This window comes from Microcebus murinus, chromosome 2, assembly GCF_040939455.1.
Source record: "Microcebus murinus isolate Inina chromosome 2, M.murinus_Inina_mat1.0, whole genome shotgun sequence".
Taxonomy (NCBI): Eukaryota; Metazoa; Chordata; class Mammalia; order Primates; family Cheirogaleidae; genus Microcebus; species Microcebus murinus.
This window is the reverse complement of record NC_134105.1, coordinates 68,059,551-68,078,041: the sequence shown is the minus strand read 5'-3', so window position 1 is coordinate 68,078,041 and position 18,491 is coordinate 68,059,551. Positions and strand designations below refer to the sequence as shown.

General features: G+C 46.1%; 1 protein-coding gene across 1 annotated transcript in view; it reads right to left on the bottom strand.

The window, feature by feature from the left end:
• DNAI3 (dynein axonemal intermediate chain 3) overlaps positions 1-18,491 on the bottom strand; it is a 69,131-nt gene that overhangs the window by 7,991 nt on the left and 42,649 nt on the right. The window contains exons 18-19 of the mRNA XM_012747610.2: positions 6,699-6,762; positions 790-920 (exon numbers count right to left, since the gene is read on the bottom strand). Of these exons, the coding sequence (XP_012603064.1) occupies positions 790-920; positions 6,699-6,762 (195 nt within the window). The remainder of the gene's footprint in view (positions 1-789; positions 921-6,698; positions 6,763-18,491) is intronic.

The following is an 18,491-nucleotide window of genomic DNA, read 5'->3' as shown; positions in this document are numbered from 1 at the left end:
CACATACATATTTGAGTATTTGTGTAACTTAGAGTTCTACAAGTAGAACTGTTAGGTCAAAGAATATATATATTCCAGCTTTGAAATATATATATATATATTTCACCTTTTGATAATCTTCTCAAATTTGGTCACCAAATTTCCTTTGGTCACCAAAAGGAAATATTAATTTACACTTCCACCAAAAGTACTGATTTCCCATCACCCTAGCTTCACTGGATTTTATCAGTCTTTCTAGTTTTGGGCAGCTGAGCTCCTATCTGCCTGGATCCAGCCCCTCTCCTAATCCTGACCAGACTCTCGCTCCTGCCTCACTTCGGCCCATGTGTGCCTTGGGACAGGCTGTGATCTGCCCGGTGTCGGACCCCTCAGCTCACTCCCGCTTTCTATCAACACATTCCTAGTGCAGAAGCAAAGAGGACAGACCCCATGTTTCTCCTTGGACCTCGCGTAGAACTCAGCATCCCATCTTGTATTTTAAAGGGGGGACAAAATACAAGTCAAATCAACTGCCCACAGCAGATATTTCAGAGAAAAAGACTGTGAGGTTTCAGACATCAAGGGACCCATAAATGTTGTTTCCTTCCCTCAGGAAAGAAAAGCAAATGGATGTGTTTTTCAAAAGGCTCACAGTGGTTATGCTGACAAGCTGGATCCCTGACCATCTGTTCTAATTTCTCTAAAAAATATCCCAAAGGCACTGTTATGTCAGAACAGGCTGTTCTTCCTATTGTCTTTCTCAATAGCAAAGGACCACACACCCACTCCTCCATCGTGCAGGTGACTTACCATAACATTTTCTTTCCAGATGGCCACGTTCCACCCACCAATGGTGAGAATAATGTCGTTGTAAAAAGGTGATCTCTGAACAGTGTGGACAGCTCCGTCATGGACAGTGTAGAGGCTCACTGGCTTCTTTGCTGTTGGAGTGGAAAGGCCAAACCATCTTTAATAACATTGCTTACATTTCCACAATGAAGAATGGACAGACAGGTCCCAATTAATGAGGTCCAAGAGCGAAGAACCAGAGGTTAGGGTGAATAAAGCTGTCAAGGGATGGCTCCTTCTCTTTTTATGGAAAATCCTGGGAACTTCCCCTCAGGAGCACTTTTCAGACTCAGAGGAATACTTCATGTTCTTATTCATTTACTCATTCATTGATTCATTCAGTTACTCAATAAATATTTGTGGATTGCCTATATGTACTGGGTACTGTAGGTGGCTGGGTAAACAGCGGTTAGCAAACAAACGTGATCCTGTCCTCATGGAGCTTACAGTCCAGTGGGAAAGACAGATACTCAATAAACAAATCCCAAAGTATATAACTGAAAAATTGTCAAAAGGATTATGAAGGGCAAAATATAAGAAAGAATAGCAAGGGGCATTTGTAATTTAGACTTCAGAAAAGGCTTCTGTGAAGGTGATCCCAGAGTGAGATACATGAAATGAACGAGACTAGGAAAGTACAGACCATGCAGGGCCTTGCAGAAAGGAATTTAGATTATATCCTAATTATAGTGTGTTTTGATGAGTCCTTTATGCTCAAAAGTGAGACAATCTGACTGATGTTTCCAAAAGATTCTCTGGCTGCTGTTGGGAGAATAGGTTAGAAGAGGAAACATCAGAGGAGGCTCTCATGTAGTTCTTATGAGAGAGGATGGTGACTTGGATTAAGGTGCAATGGGGAAGTGTGGACAATCACAAAATATTTGTGAGCTAAAATTGATAGGACTTGGAGAACAGCTTGAATAGGAAGGATAAGAAAAGAAATGCTGAGGACTACAGCCAGGTTTCTGATAAGAGCCATGGAGTTTCCATGTGTTGAAGCTGGGAATACTAAGGATGGAAGTTTGGATGCTGAGATCAGAGCTCCCTTTGGTCTCTGCCCCAGACCTGGAGGTCTTCCTGCTTCTCAGGTCTCTTTACCCAGAGAACAGGAGGATTCTGCTTGGATTTCCTCTCCCCCAGTCCTGGCTGCAGAGCCAAATGCTCCTCATTCCTTGTTGCCCACACCCATAAGCCCCAGGGATGGCCATAAAAATATATGCCTATCTAGGCCAGACTGTCTAGCTCCTTTATTCTAAAACCACAGACTTATTCTGAATCTTATCATTTTTTTTTTTTTTTTGAGACAGAGTCTCACTTTGTTGCCCAGGCTATAGTGAGTGCTGTGGCATCAGCCTAGCTCACAGCAACCTCAAACTCCTGGGCTCAAGCAATCCTCCTGCCTCAGCCTCCCGAGTAGCTGGGACTACAGGCATGCACCACCATGCCCGGCTAATTTTTTCTATATATATTAGTTGGCCAATTAATTTCTTTGTATTTATTGTAGAGACGGGGTCTCGCTCTTGCTCAGGCTGGTTTCGAACTCCTGACCTCGAGCAATCTGCCCACCTGGGCCTCCCAGAGTGCCAGGATTACAGGTGTGAGCCACCTTGCCTGGCCTGAATCTTATCATTTTAATAGCTATGTGAGCAATAGGTTTTCCTCTCAGAACACTGATGAGACATTAAGCAGAAAAAGATTTAATAAATCTTGTACGCTTATAAAGTAGGGTTTCAAAGAGATATTTGTCCACCCATGTTCATAGCACCATTATTCACAATAGCCATATGGTGGAAGCAATCCATTGTTAGGTGAATGGATAAACAAAATGTCGTATATACATACAATGGAATATTGTTCAGCCTTAAAAAGGAAGGAAATTCTGGTATATACTATAGTATGGATGAACCTTGAGGACATTATGCTAAATGAAATAAGCTAGTTACAACAAGACAAATACTCTGTGACTCCACTATATGAGGTACCTAGGGTAGGCAAATTCCCAGAAGCAGAAAGTAGGATTGTGGTTGTCAGGGGCTGAGGGAAGGGGGATAAGAGGAGTTAGTGTTTAATACGTATGGAGTTTCAGTTTTGCAAGAAGAAAAGAATTCTGCAGATTGGGTGCACAATAATGTGAATGTACTTAACACCTCTGAACTATACACTTAAAAATGTTTAAGATAAGTTTTATGTTTATGTGTGTCTTCCCATAAGTTAAAAAGTTATTTTTGTAAAAAAACTTAAAAAGTTAAAATAAATAAATAAAAATGTAAATGTAGCTCTTCTGGATTAAAAAAGGCTCATTTTCTTCCAACTGAAGTCCCATCTTAAAGAGAGCACAGAAGTCATACTTCCAAGGCCACCTTGAAGTGATCTAGAAGATCACTTTCCTCTTGTTGTTGCTGAGTTTCTCAGAGTCCAGTTTTGCCCTCAGGGTTAGCAAGACTTCCCTAGACTTCACCTCACCCTGGAGAGCAGGGCCATCTAGAAGTCTGGAAGCCTCTGTGAACTGTAGTGATCATCAGCGATAGCAGTATTGATGATGGCAAGGTTTGTACTTTAAAACATTAGATGTTCTCAGTCCACAATAACTTTTTTGTTTTTTGTCCTTTGAAAGACCTTAGTCCATTTAGCAATGAATGGAGCTGTCCTTAAATTATTAAGCGGACTGCCAGAGCCTCCAGGGCAGGTTCTTATACAAAAATTACCATAAACAAAAAGGCAGTTTTCCAGAGTCATTGTCTGATGCTGGATGCAGTATAGTAATTTGGTTAAGAGCACAGACTGGCGGCAGACTGTCTGGGTTCAAATTCTGGCAATGCCACCTATGGTAGCCACCCCATAGGGTTGCTGTGACAATTAATGAGTTATCCATAGAAAGTGTTTGGAAGGGTGCCTGGCACATGCCACGTGACAATCTGTGAGTAGAGTACGTGAAATGATTGTGCCCACTGCCAGCATTCGGCCTGCATTTCTTGGCTTGTTATTTAGATCACCTGGAAATTTTGTTAGATTTGGTTTCTTCATCACACACAACTCAGTGAGGGTAATCTGTCTTTTAGGAGTTTCTTCTGGGAAGAGGGAATTCTCCTCCCTGCCCAGCTGTAGATTTGAGATAAGGACACGGGGTTCCAAGCAGACTAAGAGGGGGTCAGGTCCCAGTGGTCGTCTCATCTTTACGCAAGAAACTTCCATGGTGTTTACAAAAGACACTAGGCTGGTAGGTCCCAAGGAAAACACTGCCAGTTCCCAGAATGTGAACAGGGGACATAGTTCGCAGTTCAGAGCATCTACACGCTGACTTTCCCTATACTTCAACCATTACTCAGTAGGAATAACAGTGGTGTTTGGCTTTCCATGTTACAAAGTACTGGACTGATGACTTCAGGTATTAACATAATCTTTTAGAGTTCATGGTTAAAGCTATTTCCATTTTTTTCTGTTTTGAATGAATGAACTAAATGCCAAAAAATGAAAAGCACTTTCGTTTTCCCCCTCTTCCTGGCCGCCCATATCCTGTTGGCCATGCAGCCCTGGCATGCAGACCCCTCAGCTACTCCCCGCCATTCCCTGCTCCCCATCCCCGTCCCCAGGCCTGCACCTCGGCCTCACTACCGCTCTGCTGGGCCATCGCAGCTGGCCTTCCTGAGTCCATTGTGAATTCTACCAGGGAATTAACCCAGCCCTTGCTCTCCTTCTAGAGTGATTTTCTGATTCTATGGGTGGCTGTAGGATAAAGTCCAAAGTTCTTAGTAGAGCACTCAAGACTCTTTGCCATCTGGACCCAAATGTCTTTTCTGTCACCTCTCCTGCTGCTGTTGTCCTCCATTGCTGTGCTGTGGCCAGGAGATCTCTGTTTCCCAACTGTCCCCTGCTCTTTTGGGCTTCCATGTTTTTGCATTCATTATTCTTTCTCCATGGAATGCCTTTCCCCATTTTATCTGTGTGGAACATTCCAACCAAGACCCAGATCAACTGTGTCTTCAGTGGGATCTTTTTCTTAACAGCTCAAGAGAGTTCCTCCCTGGGCTCCTACATCATTTTGTGTTTGCTTTCAGTCATAGCAGTAATGACACTGTAATGTCATCATTTGTTTGACTTTTCCAGTAGCTCCTAGAACTCCTTTGGGAAGGGTAATATCCTGATCATCTTTATATCTCCAGTGCCTGGCACAAAGTAGGTCTTGATAATGATTTGATGAATGAATGCAAGTAAGAAAGAAAGAACAAACATCAATGGGGTTCAAACATAAAGCCCTTGGGTTTTAAATGTATTGTTATTGGTTCTTTTATAAATGGAATAAACTCCATTTAAAATAAACAACCAAACCTGTTTGTCATGGGTCCCCTAAAAGCAGTTTGGCTCTAGGAGGAAGTTGAGCCCAAGAAATCTCTGAGACCAGGAGGAATCTGTGTCCACCTGTGCACAGCTCAGTCATGGCACCAGGCCTTCAGTTTGTGTCCCAGGGGTGTGGTGAAGACCGTTGCTGTGTTATATAGTGCCTGACTTGAAATACATGCACAATTATTAACATTCATGAATTATTGAATAAACACATGAATAAGCATAAAGAAAGTTGAATATAATTTATTATGTCTAATATCTAATTTTGAGTTCAACTTTAAGTCATGGACTTGGGAGTGAATGGAAAGTGGAAAATCAGTCCCAATTTTGAGTGTGCTTGACCCTGCCGTGGGTCATAGCTAATCCTCTCTCAATGCCCCACTGTTATCAATAACACACATTTGGGTTTCTGGTTGGGAGTGTTTTTGCTTCCAGATTAAATGGCTGCACGGAAGGCATGGTTGACAAAGCCTTCCCAGCTCTAAGGCAGACCCTGGCTCTGGAACCAGTCTCAGCAGGACTGAAGGGAGTGAAGTTACAGGTGAAGCCCTGTGCTCCAACAGCTGTCCCCTGCAGGCTGTGGCTCTGATCTCTGCCACTTCACCCCATAAGTCACTCACATCTCTACTTGCCCAACCACCCACAGGCTTGACCAGATCTCCTTCTCCTCTGAGCCCAGCTGCCCACCACATGCTCCCACGTGGAGTTCTGAAGCCTTCTTACTGGCCTCTGTCTGCCGAGCTGTCCCAGGAGCTACCTGTGCCTTTGCTTATGGTTATCCCAAGCTTTGAAATGCAGCTAGAATAGAATATACTTTCATGCCATCACGAAATTCAAAGCTTTAGAGTGAGTAGTTGTCATTTTAGTGAACCCCAGACCTCTGAGCCTGTTAAAGACAGGGAGCTTTGCTTATTGGGTTGCCTGTGCTCCTGACCCTGCTTCCTGCTCACATCTTGGGTGACCTGCATACCTCTTCTCAGCTGCCCAGAGTTTGGGTCCTGAGACAGGACAGGGACACCACCTGTCCTAGCCCCAAAGGAGGGGCCTGCAGTTGCTTCACCTATACTGTTCTGGGGTCTCCAAGATCATTAAAAATGTAGCTTATACTTTCACATTCATTCATTTTCCACATAGATGAACTATCAAGTTGCTGAATTATTAAAACCGCATACTATTTTTTAGTTAAACTGTTCAAGTGTCTCAATCATTTAAGCATCATATAAGTCAGTGCTCCTTAAATTCTGGTGTAAAAACAAATTTCCTAGCAAACTTCTAAAAATCCAGATTCAGATTCAGCAGGCCTGGGACAGGATGGAAGGTCTTTATGTGTATTTCTAGCAATTTTCCAGGTGACACTATGCTGCCTTTTCAAAGTCCTCACTTGGAGTAACAAGCGTGTTAGTCAAAATCTTAGGTGCCCTCCTTCCCATTAGCAAGACCAGGGTTACTTAGGACTTCACAAGATTCCTTTGGGTAGTTTAAATTAAGAGGAACATCTTATCCATAACAAAGCAATCCACAAAACTTACTTGTCAATCGGCCAGTTTCAGGGTCTCTTTCCATTTTCCAATCTGTGTATATCACTTCACCTTCCTAAAAATATCACAGGTTCCTGATGAGTATCATGACAACTTAAGAGACAGCGAACATCACATTCATGTGCTAAGACTGATTGTAACAAAAACAAATACAAAGTAACAGGTCAATTTAATCAATTTAATCTAATAATAATTTGATACAATGGGGGAAAGAGGAGGCTCAAAATGATTACTGAATTTTATATTGAACGAAAAATGAGTTTCTATCTGCACATAGTGACATGGGGAACACAGGCAGTTATGCGTATAATTTATGTATGACAGCCTCAACCACTGGGTTTCCGAAGTTTTTGTTATTGATCCATGAAGGGAGGGATCAGGTCCATCTAATTGAGTGATTTCTTCTCGGCATACTACAAAGCCAATACTTAATAAATACATGTGGAATAAGAGAGAAAGAGGGAATATGAATGCATAATATAGTAGTAACTACTACTTTTAAAGTTGAGAACAGGAAACAAAGTTCAATCCAAATAAAACAACAAGTAATACATATTCTAGTTCTGCCTCATGGTCATTTTAAGAAGAGGAGAAGGCAGAGGGACTTTCCACACAGGGGAAAGACAGGCAGAGCCTGTGAATTCCAGGCTGGGGAGATTAGTCCTACACTTCTGTCTTACAGACAAGAAAGCTGAGACTCAGACATGTTCAATGACTTACTCAGGGTCACCCCAGTGCAGTCACCTAATTCCAGTGTTCTGTTAGAGGCAAGGACCCTCAAAGACCCTCAACTCCCCTATGACTCGTCCTACGCACGGGCTTCGCCCTGGAAAATTCCAGCTATAGCTCCGAGAAGAATGCATTCCATGACGTGCTGACCACGGGATGCTCCAGGGAGTGCTGACTGCAATTGTTCCCGACCACCTGCCAGGTTGGAGTTGAGTAAGCAGTCAAAAACAGGATACCGATAAGACGCTGATTGGGGCTGATTAACCCAGACCCAAGCCTCATCGTCGCCCCACTCTATTTTTTTGTTTCTACTTCTTTGTTTCTGTATGCTTATAAAACCTACTAAGAATCTAAGTAAAGCAGACCTTGACAACCATTTGCTTGGTCTCATTCCTTTCTCTCGCCCATCTCTTTCAGGCAAGGTCCCCCTTGACCCCCGCGAGTAACAGAAGGTCCTGCGGGTCGGGACAAGTGGCGCCCAACGTGGGGCTCAAGGTACGGACCTTTGTCGGATGACGCCAGCGCAAGCTCCTCGGCCGAGAAACCCTTAGAGAGACCTCCGTTCTGCCGCTCACAGAATTGACGGTCTGGTGAGTAGATTTTTTACATTGTCATCCCATCGAGATGGGCCATTCATTGTCTAAAGAGGCCGTTTTTATTAAGGATCTCAAGGCCTCACTCAGAGAGAGAGGAATTAGAGTTAAGAAAAAGGACTTAGTAAATTTTTTTGTATTCATTGACCGAGCTTGTCCATGGTTCATAGTTGATGGACCTGAAATTCACCCACACAAGTGGCAAAAGGTAGGTAGAGATTTAAACAATTTACTTCTGAATCAAGGCCCAGATGCCGTCCTGTATGTTTTCTCGTACTGGGGACTAATCAGAGATATTGTTGAAGGGGCAGATTCAGACCCCAATAAGCAGCAGCTACTCTACATAGCGGAATTTTGCCTCCGACCCGTGTCACGGTCCGCTTCGAGAACGTCGTTAGAGGCGGCCAAAGGGTCAACTTCCCCTAATAATCCTGAGGGACCAACATGCCCTTCCCCTTGCCCCTCGGTTTGTATTAATATGCCCCCTCAGGACCCCTCGGCTGAGCTCCAGACATCTAGGGACAAGCCCCCGATTAGTAAGCCAGACACCAAGACCCTCTATCCTCCCTTACCGGAGGGTACAGCCACTCATGCATTTAATTACCCGGTATTCAAGAAACAACCCCTCCAAGAGTCCCTCGACCCCGCAGAAGAGGCAACCCTCGAAGAGGAAGCGGCCCGATATCACAATCCCGAATGGCCTCCTCCTTATGCGCCCCAAATTTGCGCACCTTCGTTAATGCCTCCCCTTACAATGCCCTTACTTTTGCGTGCCAAAGAAGACTTAAGTCAAAGGGTTACGCAATTAAAGGATGTCTTACAACTTCAAAAAGAGTTTGCCCAGCTTTCCAAAGACTTGTCCTCCCTCCAAGATACGCTTAAAGATTCGGTCTTCATTAGCCACCCTCATCATGAGACCGCCCAGTCATACGCCACCTTAAATAAAAAATCCTTAAAGTCCTCCCATAAAGCCCTAGCATTCCCGGCAGTTACCAGGTCTAATAGGCAAGGAGACCTTGCCGCCCCTTCTTCTAGCCAGTCCCCGCCCCAAGATTCAGATAATGAGGATACAGAAGAGAGAGAAAGGGAAAGTGAAGGTGATGACCCCCCAGAGGAGGCAGTCCCGGGGCCCACTGAGTTCCGCAGACTAAAACTTAAGACTTTAAAAGAATTAAATTCTGCTGTTAGGACGTATGGGCCCAATGCACCCTTTACCTATTCCCTCCTAGAAGCAGCCTCAGGGGGCGGCTACCTGCTCCCCAGAGAATGGGTCAAACTAGTACAGGCGGTCCTTTCTCGCGGGTAGTTCCTCTCTTGGAAGGCCGACTTTCTCGACCGCTGTCAGACCACGGCTGCTAATAATTTCAAAAAAAAACAATTCTGCATCTTGGACCCTTGCAAAACTTAGCGGACAAGGAAAGTTTGCCACTGAACAGTGCCAAAGGAGACTCCCAATTGGACTTTTGTCTCAGACTGCCGCAGCCGCCTTCGGCACCTGGCGAACACTTCCCTCTACGGGATCTGTCCTTACTCCCCTGACAAAAATCACCCAGGGAGCTCAAGAGGGTTTTAGTGAATTTGTGGGCAGGCTTTTAGAGTCTGCTGAATGAACCCTCGGACACAAAGATGAGAATAATAGGCTTATTAAACAATTAGCCTATGAAAATGCCAACATTTTCATAGGGCCATCCTCAGGTGCAAACTGAGGGCCATCCTCAGGTGCAAACTCAAAAATAAAGACCTTAATGACATGACTAGAATGTGTAATGATGTTGACCCCTTTACCCATAAGGTATCGCAGGCCGTACAGCTTGCGGTTGGGGCCGCCATCCAAGGGACCGCGGCACAGAGGGACTGCTTTAAATGCGGTCAGCCAGGGCACTTTGCGAGACAGTGTCCCTTAGCCACCTCCTCTGCTGCCCCTAACCTCAGTGGACCACCAGGCAGGCCAACTCGCCCCCCCTCCCTCTGTCCTCGTTGCAAGAGGGGATACCATTGGGCTAGTGAGTGCCGCTCTAAGACTGACGCCCTTGGAAATCCCTTGCCCCCCACTTTCAGGAAACGGCCTGAGGGGCCAGCCCCAGGCCCCTTGCCCTATTCAATTTCAGTCAGCCTCCAGGAACAGTCGACAAGAGGATCCCCAGCCCCTAGACTCCTCCGAGCAACCACAGGGAGCGCAGGAGTGGACTTGTGTGCCTCCTCCGACACAATATTAAGACCTGAGGATGGTGTTCAAATTTTGCCTACTGGCTCCTTTGGACCCCCCCCCCTTCCCGGTTAACATGTTCTTTTTTATTCTGGGCCGAGCCTCCTCCACTCTTGCAGGGCTCATAGTCCACCCCTCCATAGTAGATAGTGACTTCACCGGAGAAATTAACATCTTAGCCAGTGCGCTTACAGGCCCTGTGTGACACAGGGCCTAAGGGACAGCGCTTAGCTCAGGCATTACCCTTGCCCCTTAATACATCCTTCCCAGCCATCGCCTCTAACCGAGGTGCTTCCTGCCCTGGCTCTTCTGCTCTCTATTGGGTCCAAGCTATCACCAAAGAACAGCCCACCCTGCGGCTAAAATTAGATGGTAAACTTTTTGAAGGCCTTCTTGATTCAGGCACTGATTCCATGGTTATTGCCCAAGACGCCTGGCCCGATTCATGGCCACTGCAGCCCTCCCTTACGCACTTACAAGGTATAGGACAGTCTAGAGATACTCTCCAGAGCTCAAAAATTTTGACATGGGAAGACTCTGAGGGAAACAGAGGTACTACTCAACCCGTTGTAGTCCCAAACCTACCCATTAACTTATGGGGGCGTGATATCCTTGCACAAATGAATGTCATTATGTGTAGCCCCAATGAAGTTGTAGCCAGCCAAATGCTTAAACAGGGATTCCTCCCAGGACAGGGTTTAGGCAAAGAGGGTCAGGGACTAAGAGCACCCCTAACCACCCTCCCCCTAAGTCAGACAGATCAGGACTAGGGTTCAAAGACCATTTTTCGTAAGGGCCATTGATATCCCTGCACTTCAGGCAGATAAAATCACTTGAAAGAGTGACTCACCTGTCTAGATCAATCAGTGGCCCCTCCCATCTAACAACCTAGCCGCAGCTACAGCGTTAGTGCAGGAACAATTAGCTGCCGGACACATAGAGCCCTCTACTTCACCATGGAACACCCCCATTTTAGTTATTCAAAAAAGAACTGGCAAATGGTGGCTGCTACAAGACTTATGGGCTGTTAACCAAACAATGGTTCCCATGGGGGCACTCCAGCCTGGTTTGCCTTCGTCTGTAGCTATCCCCAGAGGCTACTATAAGATAGTCATTGACCTGAAAGACTGCTTTTTTTCCATACCATTGCACCCAGATGACTGTAAGCGCTTCGCCTTCAGTCTTCCGGTAGTAAATTGTATAGGACCCTCCCCGCGTTTCCAATGGCAAGTGTTACCTCAAGGCATGGCCAACAGCCCTACCCTTTGCCAAAAATATGTGGCTCAGACAATTGATTCTTTTAGAATTCAACACCCTCAACTATATATCATTCATTATATGGAAGACATTCTTCTCGCCGGGGCCAACGAGGCAACCTTACTTCAAGTTACCATGCAGGTTGTCTCGGCCTTACAAGCTCGAGGCCTCCGCCTGTCCCCGGAAAAAATTCAGGTCTGCCCCCCTCACCTGTTTCTAGGCTTTGAATTGTTCCCCAATAAGGTCCTCTCCCAAAAGATGCAAATCAGAAAAGACTCTCTTCAATGCCTTAATGATTTTCAGCGCCTTCTAGGCGACATTAATTGGCTTCGCCCATATTTAAAACTCACCACAGGACAGTTAAAACCCCTATTTGACATCCTGCAGGGAGATGCCAATCCAACCTCTCCCCGCTCCCTAACTAAAGAAGGGCAGCAAGTGCTTAGTTTGGTCGAGCAGGCCATAAATGCCCAGGCCATTGGCTACTTCTCCCCCGACTCCCCCTTGTACTTCATTGTCCTCCCCACGGGAGGACATTGTTTTCGCCCACGGGACTCTTTTGGCAGGGCAAGCCTCTCTTTTGGGTTCACCTGTCGGCTTCCCCCCCTAAAGTCCTTCCCACCTACCCTTACTTAGTAGCTAAGATTATTCACTTGGGGCGAGAAAACTCCCTTAAACTCTTTGGAAAGGATCCAGATATCATAATACTCCCTTACAATGCTTCTCAAATTCGGTGGCTAATACAGAATGATGATGACTGGGCAGTTAACTGTACGTCTTTCCAGGGCAAACTAGATAATCATTACCCCCCTGATAAACTAATTCAGTTCCTCTATCGGACACCTGTAATATTTCCCAAAAAAACAAGAGTCTCCCCCATTCCAGGAGCCGTCTTAGTCTTTACCGACGGATCCTCCTCAGGCACCGCGGCCTATAGCATTAATGGCCAGGTCCACAGTTTTCCCTCCGGGTTCTCCTCTGCTCAACTCGTTGAGTTAGCAGCCTTAGTTGCGGTCTTCAAAAATGTAGATCAGTCGCCATTTAACTTGTATACTGATAGTTCTTATGTTGCTCATGCTGTCGCCACTTTGGAAACTGTGCCTCATATTCAGCCCTCCAACAATACCACTCAAATATTCCAGCAACTACAAAGACTCATTCACTCCCATTCTGCGCCCTTTTTCATAGGTCATATTCACGCCCACACTGGCCTTCCTGGGCCTCTAGTCGCTGGAAATAATCTTGTTGATCAGGTGACTTGCGTTGCAGGCGCAGTCCACACTATCACTGTTGATCCTGTTTGCGCTGCACTCCAAGCTCATCATTTACACCATCTCAATGCCCATACCCTCAGACTTAAATTCTCTATTACTAGAGAACAAGCCAGAGAAATCGTCTGCCAATGTAGGGCCTGTTTTACCCTTATCCCTGAGCCACACCTAGGAGTCAACCCTCGCGGCCTGATCCCTGGGGAGCTCTGGCAAATGGATGTCACTCACTACCCCCCTTTTGGAAAGCTTAAATATGTGCATGTCTCTGTGGACACTTGCAGTGGATTTATCTTTGCTTCCCTACAAACAGGCAAAGCCACCCGCCACGTTATTAGTCATATTATAGCCTGTCTCACCTCCCTCCCTCAGCCTAAAGTTATTAAGACTGACAATGGCCCGGGATATGTCAGCTCCAACTTCAAAAGCTTTTGTGCTCAGCTAGGCATTAAGCATATTACAGGCATTCCATACAACCCTCAGGGCCAAGGTATTGTAGAGAGAGCTCATCAGACGTTAAAAAATACTCTCTCCAAACTACAATCAGGAGGAGGAATTTTGTACCCTTTGACAGGTAATTCCAAAACCCTGCTTAATCACGGCCTGTTCATTTTAAATTTTCTCACCTTTGACACCACCGGTAAAACAGCCGCCAACTGCCTTTGGCACCCATCCACCACAGATACTTATGCACAGGCCTTATGGAAGGAGCCACTTACAGGCAAATGGCTGGGGCCTGACCCTGTCTTCATATGGGGAAAAGGACATGCCTGCATCTACGATACCCAGGCAGGAAACGCCAGATGGCTACCAGAGAGAGCGATTAAGTTATATAACCCACCCAGGGAATCCCCTGAGAAGAATTCTTAATTCTGTTCTCTTCCAGAAATACAATGACTCCCCGAGAAAAGGCGCTACCCCTCCTATGCCTGATTCTAGTCATGATCAAGAGCACCATCGCAACCAACATCCATCAGATCTACAACTATACATGGCAAGTAATTAATGAGGCAGGAAACGTTGTTAATTCCTCCTCACGTCTCTCCGCGGTTATACCATGGGATCCATTAGAAATTGACCTATGCGTATTAGCTCTTGGGGCTAAAGACCCTGCGTGGGGCCTTCCCGCACTTTTCGCCCCTCAGCCAGCCCCTCCAACGACTGACTCCTCCCCAGGCCTTTGCTCCTCGAGAGCTGGACGCTCTACAACAAGATATAAAGACTTTTATGTTTGCCCGGGGGCCCATTGACCTCCTACCAACAACTACCAATGTGGTTACGCCCCTGACTTCTTTTGTGCTTCCTGGGGCTGTGAGACCACCGGTGATGCCTACTGGAATCCCTCCTCTTCCTGGGATTATATCACCGTCAAAAAGCAGTTTCCCCGTCAAGCTCCTTCGTCCCCTTACGCCCCGCAACCACCCACTGATCCTCAGTGTAACAACCAATGGTGCAACCCCCTGTTAATTTCATTCACCGAAGCTGGAAAAAAGGCTTCTTGGGATCAGTCCAGGGGATTTGAATGGGGGCTTAGACTTTACATATCTGGAAAAGACACTGGTCTCACATTTAAAATCAAATTAATTAAAAGCCTCCCCAGAGGTCCTACGGTCGCAATAGGTCCTAACCACGACCTACACCCACCTCGACTTCACGGTCCCTCCAGGGGCCTACCCTCCTCCCCAGCTGTGTCCCCTTTTCCGTTTAGCACCTCCCTATACCAACCTATCCTGCCCGAGGGGCCCCCCTCCTCTGCAGAACTAATTCTCACCTTAGTCAACGCCTCTGTCAGGACCATCCGAGAGGCCAACAATTCAAAATATCAGGAGTGTTGGGTATGCTACTCCCCCCGGCCTCCCTTCTATGAGGGTGTCGCTACATTTGGTAAACTATTATTTGCTAACGACACCAGCAAACTCAGATGGGGCCTGGAGACCCATGATGGCCTGACACTCAGCCAAGTCACAGGCCTAGGCCTTTGCCTTCTTAGCCCAAGAATGCTTCCCCCCACACCCTTAGAAAAAATATGTAATCAGTCAATTACTGTCGACTCCACCTTTCAGTATATTCAGGCATCTAACACCTCTTATTTTGCTTGTTCTTCCGGTCTTACCCCGTATGTAGTCACTGCAACGTTTCTTGAGCATAGAGAATATTGTGTGTTAGTCATGCTTTTCCCCAGACTCACTGTACATCCTGCTGACGAATTGCTCAAATTTTGGGAGCGCGGCACTACAATGCCCCAGGAAAAAAGGGAGCCCATCAAGGCCATAACACTCGCAGTTGTTCTAGGCCTTGGTGCCACAGGGGCTGGAACAGGCATAGCCTCTCTAGTCACCTCCAACCAGCAATACCTGCAGCTTTCTGCTGCCATCGATAACGATCTCCGAGAGCTACAGCAGGGCCTAAAATATCTCAAAGAATCCCTCGCTTCGCTTTCTGAGGTAGTGTTGCAAAATAGAAGAGGCCTAGACTTAGTGTTCCTCCAAGAGGGAAGTTTGTGCGCAGCACTTAAAGAGGAATGTTGCTTTTATGCAGACAAAACAGGCCTGGTAGAAGATAGCATTGAGAGAGTTAGACAGAGCCTAGAAGATAGAAAAAAAACGGAGAGAACAAAATGAGGCATGGTATCAAAATTGGTTTTCTACATCCCCCTGGCTATCCACATTGCTTCCCAGTGTCTTAGGGCCGCTTGTAGGCTTTCTGTTGCTCCTCACCTTTGGGCCTTAGGCTTTCAAAAAACTAACTAATTTTGTCAAGTCACAGGTAGACGCAGCCACACAAAAATCGGTCTCCGTGTTTTACCAATGGCTAGAACAAAGAGGCTCCAGAGAAGACCTCCGTGGAGAGTCTCCCAATACACCCACTGAGGGTCTACATTTCTCAGACCTTGCCTCAGACATGGAACGCAGTTGGTTCCAAAGGCTGTGGAGACGCCCATGACGGGATTATCGCGATGCTGTGTACCAGAGGCACACCCCGCCAGCAGTGAGGTAACTCCATGACGGGAATATTGTAGGTCCATGCCCGGGGGCACACTTCATAATCAGAAGTGCCGGAGCAGGATGCCACCTACATAGCCTAAGACAGAGGCCTCACCTTCACATTAATCGCCAGATCTTATATTTGGGGTGCTGGCCGCGGAAGCACATCGTGTAGCCTAAGACAGGCTCTCCACCAACTTATATAAACCTCCCTCATATTAATAAAGAGAGGGGGAGATGTTAGAGGCAAGGACCCTCAAAGACCCTCAACTCCCCTGTGACTCATCCTACGCACAGACTTCGCCCTGGAAAATTCCAGCTATAGCTCCGAGAAGAATGCATTCCATGATGTGCTGACCACGGGATGCTCCAGGGAGTGCTGACTGCAATTGTTCCCGACCACCTGCCAGGTTGGAGTTGAGTAAGCAGTCAAAAACAGGATACCGATAAGACGCTGATTGGGGCTGATTAACCCAGACCCAAGCCTCATCATCGCCCCACTCTATTTTTTTGTTTCTACTTCTTTGTTTCTGTATGCTTATAAAACCTACTAAGAATCTAAGTAAAGCAGACCTTGACAACCATTTGCTTGGTCTCGTTCCTTTCTCTCGCCCATCTCTTTCAGGCAAGGTCCCCCTTGACCCCCGCGAGTAACAGAAGGTCCCGCGGGTCGGGACAGTGTTCTTCACTGAGTGATACAGGAAAACACAGAGAGAAGCTTGTATAAAAAGAGGAGTTAAGAGGACTTGGAGGAAGGGATGAATTGGGATGTGAAGGCAAGGGAGAGGAGCCGAAAAACATTTGGTTTGTGCAAAGAGAAGGATGAGCTCATTGGTGACAGGGCCCATTCATTCCCTGATCTGTGCTTTTATTTAGCCACGTTAATTCATATAACAAACAAAGATTGCATTTGATGTTGGAAATTCCGAGTCTGAGGACAAGCCCTCCTTCCACTCACAGTACTCACAGTCTAAGGGAACAGACAGACGGGTGCATGTTTAGCTAGCCTGCTGCCGTGTGACACGTCACCCTCAGAGCCACCATTTACTGAGCACTCAGTGCTTGCCAGATTTGTTAGGAGCGCTATGTATGCACTCCTCAACCCTCACCAAGGTCCTGTAAGAGTGATTAATGTCTCCTAAGTCTCATAGCTGGTACATGGAACACTGAAGTCAAACTAAGTCAAAGAGGAGTTGCTTGAACCAATTTAATAAATACGTGTTCAGTGCCCATTATATTATATCATCCACCAGGTACCTAATTCCACTTCCTGCACCCCTGTGTTGACATGCCTGGCCCCAGTACTCAGGCCCTCTTCATTTCTGGGCTGGCCTGGCCCCTCTGCCCCACAAGGCTCTACTCCCTCCCCTCTGCCCATCCAGCCAATGAGATCTCAGAGAGGCCTCCCATAAGCTCTCCCCAGAGTGGATGGAAAGGCTTTGTCAGAAGTCCGTAGAAGAACTTTCCACTGGAATATCAGCCCCACGAGGGCAGGGAGTTTTGTCTGCTTTGTTCACTGTTATTTTCCCAGGGCCATGAGCAATGCCTGGTACATACAAAATGCTCAGTATCTGTTGAATGATGAGTGAAGGAATTCCAAGCAGGGCAGGGGCTTCAAAGGCAGGAAAGTGTGAAAGAAACTTGAGAAAATGCAGAGCAGCCCGACTGAGTGAGAAAGAGGTTGGTGCAGATGGGGATGGAGAGATAGGCAGGGGCCAAGTTATGCAGAATCTTCTAGGCCATGGTGTGAGGAGTTTGGATTTTAATCATGTTGCACTGAGTTGCCACTGAATAGTTTAAGCAGAGGGTGTAAAACAGAGGAATGACACCATCAGATCAGCTGTAGAAAGATAAATGACTGCAAGATTTCTGTTTTAAGATCTTGCAGTCATTTATCTTTCTACAGCTGATCTGATGGTGTCATTCCTCTGTTTTAAAAACTTTGATGCATGAAAAAACAAATATTGTATGATTCCACTTCCATGAAGTACTTAGAATAGTCAAATTCATGGAGACAGAAAGTAGAAGGGTGGTTGCCAGGGGCTGGGGGAAGAAGGGAGTAGGGAGGTATGGTTTAGTGGGTACAGAGTTCCAGTTTGGGATGATGACAAGCTCTGGAGATGGATGGTGGTGGTGGCTGCACACTATTGTGACTGTATTTAATACTACCAAATTGTATATTTAAATGGTTATGGTGTTACACTTCATGTTATGTATATTTTACCACAATTTAAAAAAATTTTTAGAAAACTTTGTTGTGAAACTCAAGTTATAAGCCATGTATTTAGTAGTGTCCCATTGCTTGCCAAATGAAATTCAGATCACCTAATGCAGCAGAAAAGGCCCTTCCATACTGGACTCCAACTAGCATTTTAAGCAGAGATTTCCCTCTTGCACCAAACTATTTCACTGCCTCCAAGAAAATCCTGGACTTTCATAACTCTGAAATATTGTTTAGACTGTTATTCCTGCTTGGAATTGTACTCTCACTGCGTTCTTTCAGGTTCTTTCTTTCCAACGTCCAGCCAGCTCATGGGTCGGCTTCCCCAACTCTTCCTTCTTCATAGAAGTGGCCTCTGGACTGGTGTTGGGGTTATTATTTTTTTTTTTTTTGAGACAGAGTCTCACTTTGTTGTGAGTGCCGTGGCGTCAGCCTAGCTCACAGCAACCTCAAACTCCTGGGCTCAAGCAATCCTTCTGCCTCAGCCTCCCAAGTAGCTGGGACTACAGGCATGTGCTACCATGCC